Genomic DNA, 16,971 nt, shown 5'->3' on the forward strand with positions numbered 1-16,971 from the left:
TAATAACTAGTGTCATTAGTTTCCATTACTGTGATTTACCTCAGATCACAGAGTTATCGTTTCTCTGCAAGATACGATTGTCAGCCGCTGCAAATTGAAGTTAGTTAACACATCTGTGTAATTTCCAGGGTGAAAATGAGGACAGTTTGGAAAGCAGTAGGAAGGGAGTTTTTTAATACAAAGCAAACAATTATCAAGCAAAGGGCCAGTGCTTGGCCCTTGGGAAGCTAGTAACATTTCTTAACACCTACTGAAACAATGACAAGGTATTAATTTGAAAAACAATGAGGACAACACAAATGTGGCAGTAGTCAAGTGTTACACTTTCAAGCAATTTTCAGCACGCTGATCGTGCCCATTGCGAGGTGGCAGTGAAGGGATTGCTTTGTGTCAGGCAATCGCAGGAGTGCCTGGGGAATTAGATTTAGCTGGTGGGCATCTGCTCAGCCACACCGTATCCCCTCTTTCCTCTAAAACGGGAACCTAAAGCAGTGTGACACAGCTTGCCGGCTGTGGGGTGGCTTCTAGCAAAAGCCTGGGAGTTGTGCGGGGCCAGCTGCTGATTTCGTTAAAAGCAGCGTAAAAATTCAGGAGAGCAAGCGGCTGAAAGGCGCTGTCAGTGTGAGAGGGGCCACGTGGATTTGGCATCGTCTCCTGCGATAGCTGCATCAGAGGAGGCCACGTTTGGCACAAAAGTTCCTTAAAATAGCTGTTCTGTGCTCAGGCTCCTGCTGACAAAATATTTTAAAGTCACTCACACGACCAGGATATTCACCTAAAGGCTCTTCACGTTTTTCTAGGGTGAAAAATGAACTCTGAGCCTCCCTCTCTAACGCTCTCAGTAACTTGTTTGTGCTGCTCAGAGATATCTTTGCACTGGGACATTTCAAAGCGAACACTATCTCTCACTTTTCAAGAGTTTGCCTTCCACAGGCTGGACTAAAGGTATTTTGTGGGAAAAGTCTGTCTTGGGATAAAGGGATGGAAACACAGAGCGCAGATGACGCAGTCCATGATGCCCAATACATTTGTCAGGCTGTCATGTGGGAACATGCCGACCAATTGCATCCACATTAAACGCCTGTACGTTACACGTACAGGTCACCAGACACAACTCAGCTACTCTTGATTTAAATTGCCCAGACTATCTGAATGCAGGATTCGGTGTGGGATATTAAGGACTACTCTTTTTTATTTGTAATTTATTTGTAATTGCCTCTCTGCCTGTAACTGTAACAGTAACTCCCTATTCCATCCAACACTCACATATTACATTTCAACTCCATTTAACTGTAAATTTCTGGCAAGTTAAGTGCTCTGTCTAAGGACATTAAGGGCTCTTTTCTCTGTGAATCAAGGTCTAATTAGAGGAGACGATGTACAATTTTCCTATACCAATTAGAGAAAAAAAAGGGGAAAAATTTCATTAACAATTTCCCAAACACATGTTGCTAACTCATCGCCATTTCCCGAAAGTAATGAAAAAGTCATTTTTCTGAGAGAGTAAAATAAACCAACAATTAGAAGAACAAAAATAAAATAGATTAGCTAATGTGTTAGATGTGTGTTGGCTCAGTTCTAACATGTCTGGACCTTTTTGTTTGGAAATTATTCTGTATTTGTACAAGTCCAAATGAAGAATTAACAGAATGAACTGCTCCTGTTTTTTTCTTTCTTTTTTTTTTTTTTTTTTTTTTTGATGTGATTCAAGCCAATTGCATAAATGTGGTACTTTTTTTGTCACCATCTGCAAATTATTGCCTTAAGAGCCTCGTAGGTCTCCGCAAGAGGGTAAGTGCTGATTATTAGCGTCATGGAGACATTCTTTCCAGTTCAAATGTTAGAAGTGCGAGGGCCCACAGTTCAATCTTGGCTGTTAATGCATAATGTGGGTTGCTACACATGCCATAAAACAAACCACGAAGCAAATTACTATGACAGAAGTTGTTTAAATTGCGCTTACGGGTACATCCACGTATTTGGAAGCAGCCTTCACCTGTAAAAGGAACAAGAACAGAGTTTCCACCGTCAGTACACTTTCAGGCTTTTCTTTAAACATCATCAGCAGCTTCTGCACCCGGACTCAGGGCAACATGGTGCTGAGTGGAGCAGAAAGGGCGACAAAAAGTACGTTTCCCATCTAAAAGAACAAGCAAGGGTGGTATTTTTGTTGTTGTTTTGGAGAGGTAACTTTGCTGCCGCTCAGGCTCTAATAGCAACAGATGATAGTGTGGGAGTTGCGCTTCTCCCTCTTCTCCTTAAGCGAGCGGGGGAAGACGGGGCTCGTCAGGAGACATCGCTGCTTGCTTCGGAGGCCTCCTTCCCCACCTAACGCCACGTGTCACCCCGGCAGCCCGTGTCTGTCCCCTGGGGAGCCACAGGCCAAGGACCGCGGGGACGGCCCTACCAAGCACCCTAAGGACCACGCTTCCCTTTGAGGGCTGGCACCGGTGATGGGCTCAGGGCACCTGTGCTCATCTTGGCTTAAAGATGCTATTTTCGGGAGGGTACCAGGGTGGACGCAGCACACCGTGTGTCCTCACAAGCTCGTAATCCCCAAATTTACATGGTCTCTGCTTTGCCCCGGGGCAGGGCCCGCTGCCTGGCACGGAGGCAGGCGGCCCTGCCGCCAGGTCCAACTTTTCCAACTGAGCAGCTCCCAGCTGGCCAGAGAGACCCTTTTACCACTGCAGCATAAGGCACCGTGTCTAGAAAGTGTACGGCTGGGATTTTCCACAACGCTTCTGCTTTTAATTAGGGTAAGCGTTGCCGGCCATCTTTGTTTGGGTGTAAAAGCTCACCTGCTTTTAAATATTTCTAAAGCTACCATTAAAACAGCCTAAATATAACACGCACACAGTTGCATCTTGGGATGAATAAATTATGTGTCCCGAATGAGAGAATGAATGTATGTGTGAGACAGAATGTGAGAGTGGGTGGAAGTACTCATATGGTGTGTGTGGGGGGTGCATAATTAAGCACAATGAGGCGATACAAAAGACCAGACTGGTGGTAATTGCCGAGGTGAACGCTGCGAGCGTTTGCAGCGCCCGGGCTGGAGGAGCAGAGGGGAGGGCAGGAGGGCGGCATGGTGCTGCCTGTGGGCACAAGGGGCCACAGGGGGACGGGGCAGGTCCCCAGACACACGTTCAAGAAGCAAACGACAAAATCGATGCTGAGCCTCAGCTTCCCATGAAGAAGCAGCGCTCGTCTCGCCTCCAGGTACCCCTGTGCCCAGCTGGCTGGATGCCTCACCCTGGTGCTGCATTTATCCTCAAAACTCCTCGCCAGGCATTGAAGTGCTGTCCTTGCTCCTGCAAAGTGGGGGCAGAGCAGCCCTGTCCTCCCTCCATGAAGGAGCCTGGCCAGCAATGCCAGCTCTGCACCCGCTGCCCCCGAAGGAAGGAGCTCCTTCCCTCCTGGCGAGCACTGAGAGCACTGAAGCTCTGCAGCCTCAGCACCTCAAGTCCAGGACCACGATCGGGGCAAGCCACACAGCCCACAGCAGGCGTCCTCAAGCATCAGTGTGCAAACACCACGGCTGGACCCTCACTTGCCCAGCTCCTGCAAGGGGAAACCAGGAACCCGAGCGCTTTGGGTCCAGCTCGGTGCCACTGCCTCTTCTTCCCCCAAGCCACCAGGCAACAAGAATAACTCAGGCAACTTCCTGCCATCTCCCCCCACTCCACCCACAAAAAAACTGAGCTTCTTCTCCTGCCCACTCCCCTTTAATCAGAATAATTACTTGTTTTTCTTTAAACTCAGATTTGGCTACATTCAGTGAAATTTCCAAACTGCCGGATGTTGTGTGATTTTTGCTAGGCTGCCGTTTTTCACAAATTATGTGACTTTGCCATGAAACGTCTCAGTTTACCATACAAATTTCGTGCAGAACAAAAATAAGATCTTTTACTTCTGTCTCCCTCGGGTAATATGCAGTCTTTAGTTTTAATTACCGTAGGTGTAATTCTCCGCCTACAGAGGCCATCCAGATTAAAGGGAATTTTAGCAGCTGTCATTCCTGTGACTCAGTGGAGCTTCACATGCAGACACCCATCCAGGGCCTGGGCTGCTGCTGCTGAGATGCTCTTAAATGTAGCAACAAACAGAAAAAAAAAAAAAAAAAAGTCTGGCCAAATTTAGAAGGGTATTTTCCTCCCAAAGTGCTCTGCAAGGAGAAGTGGCTAGTGAGAATTTATTAGGACAACAGATGCATTAATTTTATCTCGAATTTCGAGGCAGGAATTGGAAATGAGGATAGCCTACTAGGTGATAAAACTGTCTGTCACAAGACCCCCGATTACATGTCACTTGCCGAGAGCCTGGAAAACATGCGATGAAAGAAGTCGGTAGAAGGGGGTGGGAGACTAATGCTTTCTAGATCTCGGAGGCTTGGACCATAACACTTTGTTGTATTTGTTCAGACAGGGAAAACGTGGGAGGTGGTGCAAGCATGCTGTAACAAGAGAGAATTTCTCTATTTATCGCTGCAAAGACTAAACACAGCGAGTCGCATTACTCCTGCAGGGAACGGTGCTGCTCAGCAGAGGCTTTCTAAGCCCGGCACTGAATGTTTTTTGGGGCTGTTCCTCAGCCTCCTCCTGCCCAGTGCATCCCAGCTGCCCTCCCAGTAAACACTGGGACCAAGCAAGAGATGTCCCTTGCCTGGCAAGCAGCAGCCCTGCTCCTCTGCAGTGCGCCATGGCCTCTTGCAGGGGTGAGGGCTCAGCACTGTGCAGAGAGGGCAGGGCATCCTACAGATCACCCAAGCAGGAAAGTGTGGTAAATACTGTGCCCAAGAGGATGAGGGAGGATGAGTGACCCCCATGCACCCACGTGCTGCCTCCTCAGGGGTGCTCAGAGCCTGACACGAGTTTTGCAATTGAAGGGAGCCATGTACACAGCAGGACACAGTGGGAGCAGTGCAGCAGCAGCCGAGGAACAGCTTGGCTTCACCAAGAAGGAAGGGCTGCACATCACTGCCTGCCTGGGCTGATGCTGGTATTTTCGATGCCTGAAAAGCTGCCACCTCCACATCCCCTGCTGCTGGCACTCGGGCACCTCCTAACTCCCCATGGCAGCCACCCCAAGGCCTGCCCCAAACGCCCAGGTGGCAATGCTGGGGTTATCCTGCAGAGGGGCTGTGCTGTGGGTTTGTGTGGGATCCCTCCCCTGCCTCTTGCTCTGGGAACAAAGTGCCTCCAGCACAGCTGAGCATCTGGGGTGCTTAGCTGGAACCCAGCACCCGTGGCAGAGCAGGTACGCAGCCAGAGCCTGTGCGCAAAGTTTCTTGCCTCGGCTGGAAAGTCTTCTTGACGTCAATCTTCACCACCCCTGCTTCCAAAAGGATGCCACAGAACTGCCTCACACCCATCAGAAAGCAGCCAAGAGCAGCCCAAGAACAACAGAAAACTACAAGGAGGTATGTGAACTTCTGAGGGTGATTTTGGAAATCCCTTCGAGCTTGCAGAGCAGTGCCTTCTGCCCCCTGCCTGGTCTCTGAATGAGTGAGCACACAACACGGCTGCACGTGTGAGGCCAGGCCAGTCAACGAGGGTTTTAATGCAGCTTTCCAAGCAACCCCAGACCCATGCATTTGGGTGCTCACCTCTTTGTGAGCCCCGATGAAAGAAGTCGGGCCTGCAAACAGGTGCTCTGGTAAATTCTGGGGCATTCATTTTCAGAAGGCCTCTGGAAATCAGCTGCTGCGTGTTTGTCCTAAGAAACTGTCAGAAATACTTTCCGGAATACAGCTCAGATTGCTAAACTAGGGGAATTGGATTTGGAGTTGGAATTGGATGGGAGTGTAGTATTTTTTCTTCACCTTCATATGCTTCCTCAATAGGATAAACTCCACCAGCCTGAGTGATGACTGACCACAGCTTTACACCGTGCTACAATACGATAGCCTATTCTTCTTTGGTGTCTGAGTACTGTGTATCTGTAAGCAGGGTGTTTGCTTGTTTGTGTGGGGGTTACAGCGTCCAAATATCATAGAATAGCAGAATTATTATTATTATGTAGCTTCTCTAGTCCTGGGAGAGCAGGAGATTATAACTCAGAAAAAAAAAAAAAAGAAGAAAAAAAAAAAAACAACAAAGAAAGGAAGATATGGTCTGTACTTACAGTAAATGACAGGAAAGAAGAAAACAAAGTTCCTTCATCGTATCTAGACAGTTTGGCCAGGACTCCTTCCAAAATGGTGACAAACTATGAACACAAAAAACACTGCAATTATTTTTAGTAATTGAACAAGGGTATAAAAACCAGCCTTGGCTTCAGGGAAGTGGAGCTCTCGGCATTGCCAGAGGAAGGGACAACGTGCACCCAGCAGGCTGGGGAGCGGGGAGAAAGGAGCACTGCCTTTTGGGTGCTATGGGGTGCAGTGCCCTCGGAGTCTGGGGTGATGCTGGGGTAGGGAGGTGGGTGCAGGGGGTGTGGGAGCCAGCACGGCCCCTCCAGTGGGGGAAGCTGGTGGTCCTTGCTCCAGCACGCAGTGTCAAGCACGCAGCTCGCTGGGTATTCTCGCAGAAGAATTGAACTGGCATATGTTGGCAGAGTATGTTTAAAGGTCTCCACTGTATAATAGGGATGACTTGTTCTCAGAAAGTTTGAAACTATAGGAAAAAACACCCCACCATCCTTCTCCCTACCTCCCAGCTCCCCGTGTGTTAGCACAACACACCAGACCTACACAACACCCCTTGGGAAATGCTGGCAGCTGAACTAGAGGAGCTGAGTCTGATAAAAAAAAAAACACACAACAATTTCCAAACAATTAAACCTGACATTTGGGAATGTACTTCCCACTACTGTCGCCTCTAAATTAATTTCTTAAGACGAGCATATGGTGATCTTGAGCAAGACAAGCTATTTTGTCCGCGCAACCTTCGGCGTAGGAGGGGTGACCACCTCTGAGCGCCACCCCAATGTCTACGCAGCCGCGCTTTGTAGTGCCACCCCACTGCAGCGGGGTGATGCTGGCCACGGGGTTGTACCCCACAAGCATAAACCCCGTTCCTCAGAACCACTTCTGGCCCAGTTTGTCAATCCTGCTAACAGCGTACTGCATCGCATGCAGTTCCTAATCATCAAAGAGTCACCATGAAAGAATGGGGGGATGTATGATCTTTCCTGTGAGAAACGAGAAGCCAATTCACCATCTTAATGTGTCACATTTTAATGGAAACGCACGTATTAAAAAAGCAATGTTAACAGTGAATCACTTCACCTGAAGCTGAAGGTTACCTTTGCCACTAGGAGTGTTATCATTTCTTTGACGGTTTCCTCAATTAGTTCGTCTATTTTTGAATGGTACTGGTGCTAAAGAAAAATAAAAGGAGAGGCGGAGGAAAATATTAGCATTGATCACAGGCGAGAGCTCTATGGTTGTCAGCCTCTTCTCTTGGCAAACTACGCTGTGCAATAGTATTAATCTGAAGAATTACACAGCTCGTTACTGTGTGCTCCACCACAGTGGCTGGCGATTACTTACACTCACAGGAGAGCCCTCGAATTCGGGAGAATCCTCCATCAGTTGGTGGAGTGTGGGCAAACCCTGCCCTTCTTCTGTGTGCTTGCGGCTCCAGGAGCCACAGCCACACACCAGAGGGGAGGCTTTTGCCACGCCTGAGAGCAAGCCCCAGGATGCTACAGATCCTCAAGTCCACACAGCCTTTTGGAAAGGGAGCAGAGAGCATTTTCTGCACTGGGGGAGTTTGCAGTGGGCTGAACCCCTGGGGAAGGCGCTCTGCACTTCCAGTCTGCTTCAGCAGAGCACCCAGAGGTGCGTTACGCATCGGGTTCGGCGGGCACACGGTTAAAATTAAGCACGTGTTCAAATGCTTTGCTCAGTGGCTATAAAAAAGATCTTAAAGAAACCCAGCAGACTCGGATCGGTCTTTTTCCTTGTGCAGAAGATGGCAGCCAGCACAGCCCCGAGCCCTGCGCGTTAGCAGGCACCACGGCACGCGCTCAGCACCGCTAAGCACCGCCGCTGCCTGCAGCAGCAGCATCGCTTCTGTCTGCAACCCAGTCTCTGCACATGCCAAACCCTCCTTAGCTTGGGAGCTCTGATGCAATCAGCTGCAATATGGCTAGAATAGGTACTAAAATACAGTCTTCTACTAATTTAGAAAAGACCTGTTTCCAATACAAGATTTAATTAGTGAAAACATACAGTATATTCTTATTTTCAATGGACTGAGAAAATACTGATTATGACTGCTTTCCAACACAAAACATTTGATTTTTCAGTCAAACATTTCAAGCACTGGTGCTAGTCACTATATTCATTACCACTTGGCATTAATATTGTTTTAAAATGTTAACATCAAATCACATTGAAAGAGACAAATCTGCTTTAAATACTAATCAGACTTTGGGAACGAAGACTGCGAGGGCTTTACAAATGCTAGACGTTGGTCTCGGTGTCTGATCAGCAGTCTGAGCTGCTCTCTGGTTTCTTTTTTTTTCCTACGACAACAGCACATTAACACAGGAATTAGGAACAAAGAAAAAAAAGTCGGACACACTTACCCACTCTTTAGCAAACTTTTCAGATGATTGGGGACAGAAATAAAGAGGAAAGTGCGAAAGACAGGAAAAAGAAAATATGAAGATAAACAATAAATAAAACAAAATCTTAAAGAAAATGGGGGACCTTTTAAATGTGGCTATGATAACAACAGCATCACGCACAGAAACAATAAGCAGGGGGAAATGAAACGTGATCAAAACCTCCTCTCACTGTAACGTCAGAGCTGGCTGCCTGTAGTATGTGCAGCAAGGAACATGGGGAAGGGGCAGGATGTTAGCTACCTGCTGGCAGACCCCTGAGGCTTTCTCTTACTTTGAAGGGGAAGGAGCCAGGTGGGTCCTACAGCAGGGCAGGGGCATGTGGTGCTGCCCCCACGTCCCCATGGGGCAGGACAGGAGTCCCTCTGGCCAGGCATGCAAACCAACAATGTTTGCCTTTCCATGTCCTGCTCTGCAGGTCCAGACGTATATGAGCGCCTTGCAGCAACCCCAGTTGTCTGTGACTGAGCTCGTTAATGTAGGGTCAGGCCTCATCAGCTTCCAGACTGACCTGGCACAGCGGGAGATGTGGCCCCCGGGTGAAAGGGATGGGTAACTGCTGGATATGGGGGGAGCCACCAACGTCCTCAGCACACAGGGCCAGCACCTCCTAAGGAAGATGATGAAGGAGCTGCACGCATTGGGGCTGTCTTCCTCACGGGGTTTTCCTTCTGCAGCTACATTTGCTGTGCGTGTGGGAGACCTTGGACTTGGCTAATTCCCTTCCCTGGGAAGCAGGCAGCGGGCAGGCAGATTGGGAAGACAAGGAGGAGAGGAAGAAAAAAGCAGGGCAGCTGAGGGGCTGCTGGGGCTCCGGGATGGAGGAGAGAAATGCAGGAGGGATGGGAGAGGGCTGCGAGGTGGCTGCACAGCCAGGACGGCCTGGCAGCGCATGCACTTTTGGAGATGGTTGCCCATTGTAAAGGACAATTTATGGAATCCAGAGCAAAATTCCCCTGACTCAATATCAAGTTTCATATTTTCCTCCAGAAGAATGCTTAATTCATTAGAGGGCATTGCCAACTGGGGTTTTTACATTGGATAAACCATGAGTTTTAACAAAAAATAGCTAGGTACATGCAAAACAGAGCATGAAACGCCTTCACCAATGCATTTTCAATTAACAGCTTGTTTAAAAAGCAAGTAAGGGCACTGATGGAATAAGCAGGTGTCTCTGGGAGCAGGAGAGGCCCTGTGCAAGCACCATGGTGGTGTCTGCAGGGCTCTGACCGCACCTTCCCACCAGGGTGCAAAACCCCTGGGGCAGCCCCGGGGCTGGGGACCCTGCGGGGTATGGCCTGGGTGGCCCCAGCTCCACGCCCTGGGGAAAAGCAGTCCCTGCCAGGATGGGGCTGGGAGGACAGTGGGGTGAAAAATGGTGCCTGGGGAGGCGTTCAGAGCTGGTTGGCTCCAAAACTAGCGGTTCTAGCAGCTCCCTCTGCGTCCCCTCGGAAAACGCCTGGGGTTAAAGATCGCGGAGCCGGGTTGCTTCGCTCGGTGCAGCAACCGCTGCTGGTGGAGTTCATCGCAGCTTTCTATTAGCTCGATTATTACAATCCCTAATCAGTGCACTACAATGATTCAACTTGACTTTATGTGATGAGTATCTTGCCTTGTCATGTAACAGATTGTGTGTACGTTGTATTTCTCTAAGGACCATCTGACCTTAGATATTAAATAGAAACATACTAGACCAACTGAGAAACATTTAATACATACATTTATCCCCTTAGATGTATTAAAAATTCAGAGGAAAAATAAATATTTAAGATGGTAAAGTATGTTTACCAAATGTTTTAACAGCTGCCTTTAGAGACAACGAAATGGAAATGAAATGATGGGTGTTTGTTTCACAGGGTACTGCTCTCAAAATGCATTCAAGTGTCTGCTGAAGTGCGTGGAGCCGAAGGTAGGCTTCGGAGAAAGGCCGCGGGGTGGGAGGGAGTCCCCGGGAGCGAGGTCAGATGATGCGCCAAGTTTGTCTTTGCCCACGTACAGCACTGACAGGGAGAAAAATCAGGGGCTCGTTTCCCATCCAAATGTCATCCTCGGCACGGTCTGGGCAAACTGTGATGTGGGAACGGCGCCGCGGACAATTTTAGCCCTTTTTGCTGCTTTTGAACTCCCTGCAAAGGGACCTCGCCTTGCGGGAGTGTGGCTGCGGATGGTGCTGGGTGAAGGGGTGCAAGGTGCGCAGCAGCCCTGGGGACACGGGCTGCTGGCTGCGGCTCTGATGGGGGCTCCTGATGGTAAGAAGCATCCCTGCCTTACACCCCTGCCTCACAACCCTGTCTCTCATCTGTCTGCTGTCGATCTGTGCCATCGTTTCCACTGGGACTGGAAGAGTTGGGGTGGCATTTTGTCCTTCTGGCTGTAGGGAGAGCTCTGCTCCTGTACCACGACCCCCCAGCCCCCAGCCTGAGCATCTCATGGCATGAGCGAACGGAGGGGGAGGTAGAAACACTCATTAAAACGAAGAAAAGAAAAAGGGAGGGTGTATAAAATGCTGCAGCCCTAAACGGTAACTTATGCACCGATAATTTACATCTGCTTTGCAACTCTGTTAGTTCAGTTATCTGTTAAAAGCCTCGTGCCCCAGCAAGTGCTGCTTGCCACCGGAGCTGCGCTCGCTCAGGGCTGCTGTACCAAACACCTCCTGGAAGCAGCCCAGGCAGATTTGCAGAGACGAGCGCTCAGCCCTGGCACAAATGAGATGTGCCCGTGCTGCTGCCCGCTCTCCTTGTGCTCGCCACCCAACTGTGTGCACAGTGACCGATGCTCAAAATTTGGAGGAAGCTACGGGAACCACCGAGCACCACACGTTAGCAAGGGAAGATGCAGCGAGTGCCTGGACACACAATTTATAGAGCTAACATCAGCCTCCTGCCATCCTAATACTTAACCTGGTGATTTTCTGAATGCAACAAGCTTGCTCTGTCACAATACTGCAGTTGGTTTGATCTCCAAAACGCCACCGTAAATAAAGCAAACCAGTAACTTGCAAGGGCTGACTGTAAAACCTGACCGCTCAAAGTTGTACGAGAGGGCTTACCTAGGAAATGCTGATAAGCAGCAGGATAGGAGAGCCAGACAGTATTTGTGAATTTATTCTAGGCTGGTTTATGAATATTTAATTTGGCTTTGAGCCACTATAACAAAATGATCATTATGATGCATTTAATCAAATCCAATTTAGCGTGTCTTTCTAATTCACAGAAACTTCAACCTGCAGCTATGGCTTCAGAAGAAAAACTAGAGCAGTGGTTAATTAAACCAGGTTTGTTGTGGGGAAACTTGAGTCATGAAGAACCTGGAAAGCCAGGATCATCAGGCTTGCTGATTTTAGCCCATATTCGAGGAAGTCGAATTTCAATCTACTTTTGTAAGTCTTTTCTTTTCCTTACAAGAATCTCAGCAACAACTTGGCACTTCTGTTTTCCGTGTTTGTCTCCAGAAAACAGTCATACACAAGAAGTCTGTTGCCTACACCTGGCTCCAAAATGTGGTTAATGACTTATATGTGGTCAGTACCCATCAAACAAGCTCTAGAGGTACCTTATGCACACCACAGCCCTTGCAAAAAATCTCTCCTTAGTGGCTGGGATTCTGAATGTTCATATTCGTTGGGTTTATTTGAGAGCAACACCCTGCATATTCATCTGCACGCTCTATATGGAAGGCTAAATCCACAAGTGCTAACATGCCTCTTAACTTAGCACAGAGCAAGATAGGAAATTTCATTACATTGCCTTTAAAAGCTGTGAAAGGAAGAACCTGCATTTTTACCTCTTGGCCCATTTCCATGCTGCAAAGCTTTGTTGACTGAGCTTTGGCATCTACCATGACATTAAACATGGTGCATATTGATTGAGGGACTCGGAAATCTGTTGATCGGCTGGTTTTTTGCAGTTTTACTTCAAACGCAATCCTGGTTCTGTTAAGGGAAGTAGAAAAAGATGCTTCAGTTACTTTTTAAAATACTGAAGCTAATAATAATGTGAAACACACGGCTCCGAAGAGTTCAACAAAACAGAAAGCTGAGTGCTACTGGGAGCGTTCCAGTACAATTGTTACAAACGTGCTCTTACTAAAAATGATTCCCCAGTTTAAAAAGAAACGCGCTCCCCAGAGTACACACTATTTATAAAGTGTGCAACGGTTTCAGAGAAACTATGACTTTCTCGTGCTTGATAAACAGTGTGATGATGTTGCAAACAGCAGTGTCAATGTACACCTATAATTTGGTTGCATTAGCTGATCTGTAACCACAGGCAAACAGCAAGGCTGGTGCGTTCAAGGGAGCTCCTATTACTCCCTAATACCCACTACAAAAGCCAGGAACTCCTTCATTGCTCCACTGAAAGGACACCAGATCATTGTGGGTTTAGGTCTGCACAACTTTCTTTGCTTGCCAAAACTTTCTGATTGTCTCGTAAGCTCTCAGGAGTGGTTTGTCCAAGGCACACACACTCCTCACAGTACATCTGCACCACGTGCACACATGCAGTCGTGCATGGGTGAACACACACATTGCACAAGCCCACACAGAGCTTTTTTGGAGCAAAGGCTACAGAATGTGATCCTGTGTAGTATTTATAATACTGAGATGTTTGTAACTCCAGCATTGGGAAGCCTTGCAGATCAGTGGGCACTGCCTTGCCTTTCTCTTGAGCCCCTCTGCAGATTCCTGAGGTACTTCTCTAACCTAACCTAGCACAGAACAATTATCACATCCGACAGAACCCGCCAACAAATTAACATAGGAGCTTCAATTTAGAAATAACAAATAATATCAGCTGCAGCTCAGGAGTAACTCTGATCTTGAAAGATCCCCCAAGGGTTATGCAAATGGAAACTAATTTACAAATGTGAAACTCCCGTTCTTGGGCTTAGATCCGGGCTGGTGCAGAGGTCCTCCTGCCTGGATGTATTAGCAGAACAGGCCTGCCTTGCAAGGGCTGCTTTCCTGACAGCCCCGAAATACAACCAAGTGTGGAAGGCGGGGTGGCTCCTCCATGGCATTCAACGGTTCAGAGACAGACGCGAAGAAAAATGTTGTGTCAAACTGAAATTGCTAAAGAAACCTTAGCCAGGCCCTGTTTGCAGGTGATATAAATAGGGAAAGCAGCATATTGGTTTACATCAGCAGTGGCATTTGAACTGATTTAATTACCAGTGCCAGATTTAGCCTGGACTCGGGGACTAGAATCTTGATAATTACTGAAAGGACCAAAAGTGACTGGGATTTTCCATCTCCTCGCAGAGATGAGCATGTTCCTACTTACTTATGCTCAGAACCATTATATATAGTCACACCATCGCAAGCTAGGCCAGGTTTTTGTAGAGGGGCAATATATTTGTAGAAAGGTTGGAGCAGTTGGGAAAAAAAGCCAGCTTTCAGGCACAAAAACCCTTCTTCAGATGTACCTGGAAAATGGCTTATTTTTCCCTGTTATCTCAGCCAACCTAACCCAGTCTCATTTCTGCAGATCATCGCAGCTACAACTGCATCACAGGCGCAGTAACAGTGTCCAGTTTCAAGTGTTTAAAAAAACAGAGAAAAATCAGTATTTTGCTAGTGGTGCTGGGGACACAGTGGAGAGCAGAGCTCCACTGAACACGCTGCTGGCCTTCAGTGAGGCTGGTGGAGGCAAAGCACTGAGGAGCAGAGCCCGAGGACGCCGCCGATCACTTCAGATTGCAAACCAGCACCTATGTTGCTGCAGGAGGATCCCTGCACTGCCTCACCTGGAGCATTTGCAGCTTACAGCACTGAATTTGTTTTTAAAGAATGGCTTGGCAGCTGGAGCTCAGCTGCCGTGCCAGCCAAGGACATCACGGCCATCTCACTGCACTTCCAGTGCTCAGGGTTTTACCTCAGAAGGCTGCAAGAGCAAGCCTCGAGCTGCCCGCTGCCAGCAGGCCAGCCTACTGCCTCCATCTCGGGGACCAAACGTGCCTCCTCGTGCAGTGACGTTGAATATCCAGCCTGCGAGGACGTGTGAACAACAAATCCCAGCTCGCGCTTGCAGAGCGGCCAGGCAACTGCGGTACAGAACAGCCACATCGCACATTGCAGCTATTATTAGCATGTACCAGCTGTATTTGGCACTCATTTTTCCTTTGGTCTGTCTCTTTGTCTATTAATTTTTGCACGATGGAATGCAAAGTTCATTTCTTCCTCCTGCCTGAACAGCTCTGACACCAAATGAACATGGATTGCTGTGGGAAGTTTGACAATTTAACCGTAACATTTTGTTTTCAAAGTGACGGCTGTCTGTATGTTTGCGAGTTTTTAAAGAAACCTCTCTCTTTTGTGATATCTGCAGGTGAGTATCCTGTGATGATACGGTGCCTTTTCTCTTTCAACAGCAGATGTGAAGCCTGTGTGCCAAGCTACACTATCGACCTTTTTGGAATCGCTTTTCTTGCTTGTTTATTTTTTTCCTGGATCTGTGTTTTCTGGTTGCTTGCTGGGATATGCCTTGGGGCTGTGCCTTCAGCACTCGGCCTCGCTAACAAGAAACTGATTTTACAAAGATTCAACCTCAGGTGCAGCACCAACAATAAGCTAACAGTCCATAAAGCTCGAAATAGTGGGTGATTTCCTGCCTCAGTGCGAATAGGCACTCCCCAGAGTCTCAACAGACAAACCCTTGGGTGGGGAGCCCACAGTTCACAGCAAGGAGGTGGCTTTCCACCCAGTGTGTGCTGAGCTGGGGCCACGAATAAATGACGGTGGGAGTGATGCTGAAAGGCAAAGCACAGCACTGATACCGAGACAGAGACAAATGCTGCCCCCGCTGAGCTCCTGCCTTGCTCGCGCACACGTACCTCTTCACGCAGGACTCGATCATGTCACTTGCCATCAGCTTCAAGCGCTGCTCCAAGTGTTTCCCAAACTCCTCCTCAGGCCAGTGCAAATCCCGAATGAAAGTCTGTAGGGCGTCCAGCTTCCAGAACAGATCTTCCGAGGTGCCTGATCCATTGCTGGCAGGGCAGAACGAGAACACAAGTCATAAGCGGCATCAGACTCTTTGCCACCTGATGTGGAGACCATTCCTGCAACAAGTGTGGAGCAGACAGTAGTTTCATACACAGGACAACGCTGGCCATCTCCACCATCAGGATTTTGAGTTTTACCATACAGTTGCCTAATCTACCTTGCTGTCATAACCCACGAAACTCTCCAGACCAGATGAGTAGGACAACATTATGAGTTACACATATTAACAGGAAGAACGTGTGTATGGTAAAAATCAGCCTTAGTTAATAACCACATCAACGCATGTGGTTATTAAAAATTAAGGCCAGGAATCGTGGTAGAAAATCCTCGACCGGTAATAACTACCATACTGGAATGTATGCAGTTATTAAGATTTGGTTTCATGCAATCGTCCCCCCTCCGAATTGTATCTTTAGGTGGCCTTGTCCCTCCCGCCGAGGCCCCGGTTCCAGGGAAGGGACAGTGCTAACAAGTGGTGAGCGAGGACACGCGTTAGCTCTTGAACAGCTGGAAAAAAATGGGGGTAAGTCAATTGAGCTAAGGGCACTGGGCATCTCACATCCAGACCTTCTGGCTGGATTGACTGCTGCACCTTTCCGCAGAGCTGCCTCTTGCAAAGGCATCTAGAGGATGACAGATTTCCATTTTCCAAAAAAAAAAATTATTTTGCAACTTCTTTGGTCTGTCACAAAACTCTGAATTTCTTTCCAAAGCTTGTGTTCTCGAACCCACACCCTTGCCCAGATGGAAGTCTTTGGTCCTGCAGTGTGTAGCTACACCGGCTCTTTTCACAGTATAATTATATCCCAAACCTCCACTGATGGAATAAAAATACAGAACTCGATTGTGCTCCGCTTGTGCAGAGAAATTTATGCATCCATAACCCTTTTCTCTCCCTCTCTTCTTCTCCCTTTTTTCTTTTTTTTTTTCAGAACAATTACCAAGGGAGCTTCAAGAGTTCCAACCCCCTCCTCGCGTACCACTAATGCTAACACGGTAATTTAGAAGATATTTAACACACCATGCATTACCACTTGTGCCGACATCATCTATAGAAACAGGTGAGGGAGGGTGTTTCTATTGTGACAGATGCCAGCTGCATTGAGTTAATGCTAGAGGAGACCGGAGCTAAATGCATACACGTGGGCTACTGCGAGGTGAAAACCGTGTCCACAACATGCCAGGGGCCCTGTGGGTCCTGTGCCAACGGGGAGAACGATATCAAGGATGGGTCATCTCCATTGTAAGAGAAACGAGTCTGACACTAAGCGACAGGTAACACGTCCTCGATGGAGTGGGAAGGGTGAGGAAAAGGAAACCAGGGAAGTGAAAAGATAAAGAATCAGGCATTTCCTCTGACCAGGGGACAAGTTGGCAGAAGTCTCCAG

The 16,971-nt window shown here is 48.1% G+C and overlaps 1 protein-coding gene across 5 annotated transcripts in view; it reads right to left on the minus strand.

The window, feature by feature from the left end:
• Positions 1 to 16,971, minus strand: part of CADPS (calcium dependent secretion activator) — a 194,854-nt gene that overhangs the window by 19,580 nt on the left and 158,303 nt on the right. For all 5 annotated transcript variants that reach the window (XM_032193989.1, XM_032193988.1, XM_032193987.1 and 2 more), the window contains 5 exons: positions 15,412 to 15,567; positions 12,364 to 12,511; positions 7,249 to 7,323; positions 6,127 to 6,210; positions 1,964 to 1,996 (listed from right to left, as the gene is read on the minus strand). In XM_032193989.1, the coding sequence (XP_032049880.1) occupies positions 1,964 to 1,996; positions 6,127 to 6,210; positions 7,249 to 7,323; positions 12,364 to 12,511; positions 15,412 to 15,567 (496 nt within the window). The remainder of the gene's footprint in view (positions 1 to 1,963; positions 1,997 to 6,126; positions 6,211 to 7,248; positions 7,324 to 12,363; positions 12,512 to 15,411; positions 15,568 to 16,971) is intronic.

The sequence above is a fragment of the Aythya fuligula genome, chromosome 10 (genome assembly GCF_009819795.1).
Source record: "Aythya fuligula isolate bAytFul2 chromosome 10, bAytFul2.pri, whole genome shotgun sequence".
Lineage (NCBI taxonomy): Eukaryota > Metazoa > Chordata > Aves > Anseriformes > Anatidae > Aythya > Aythya fuligula.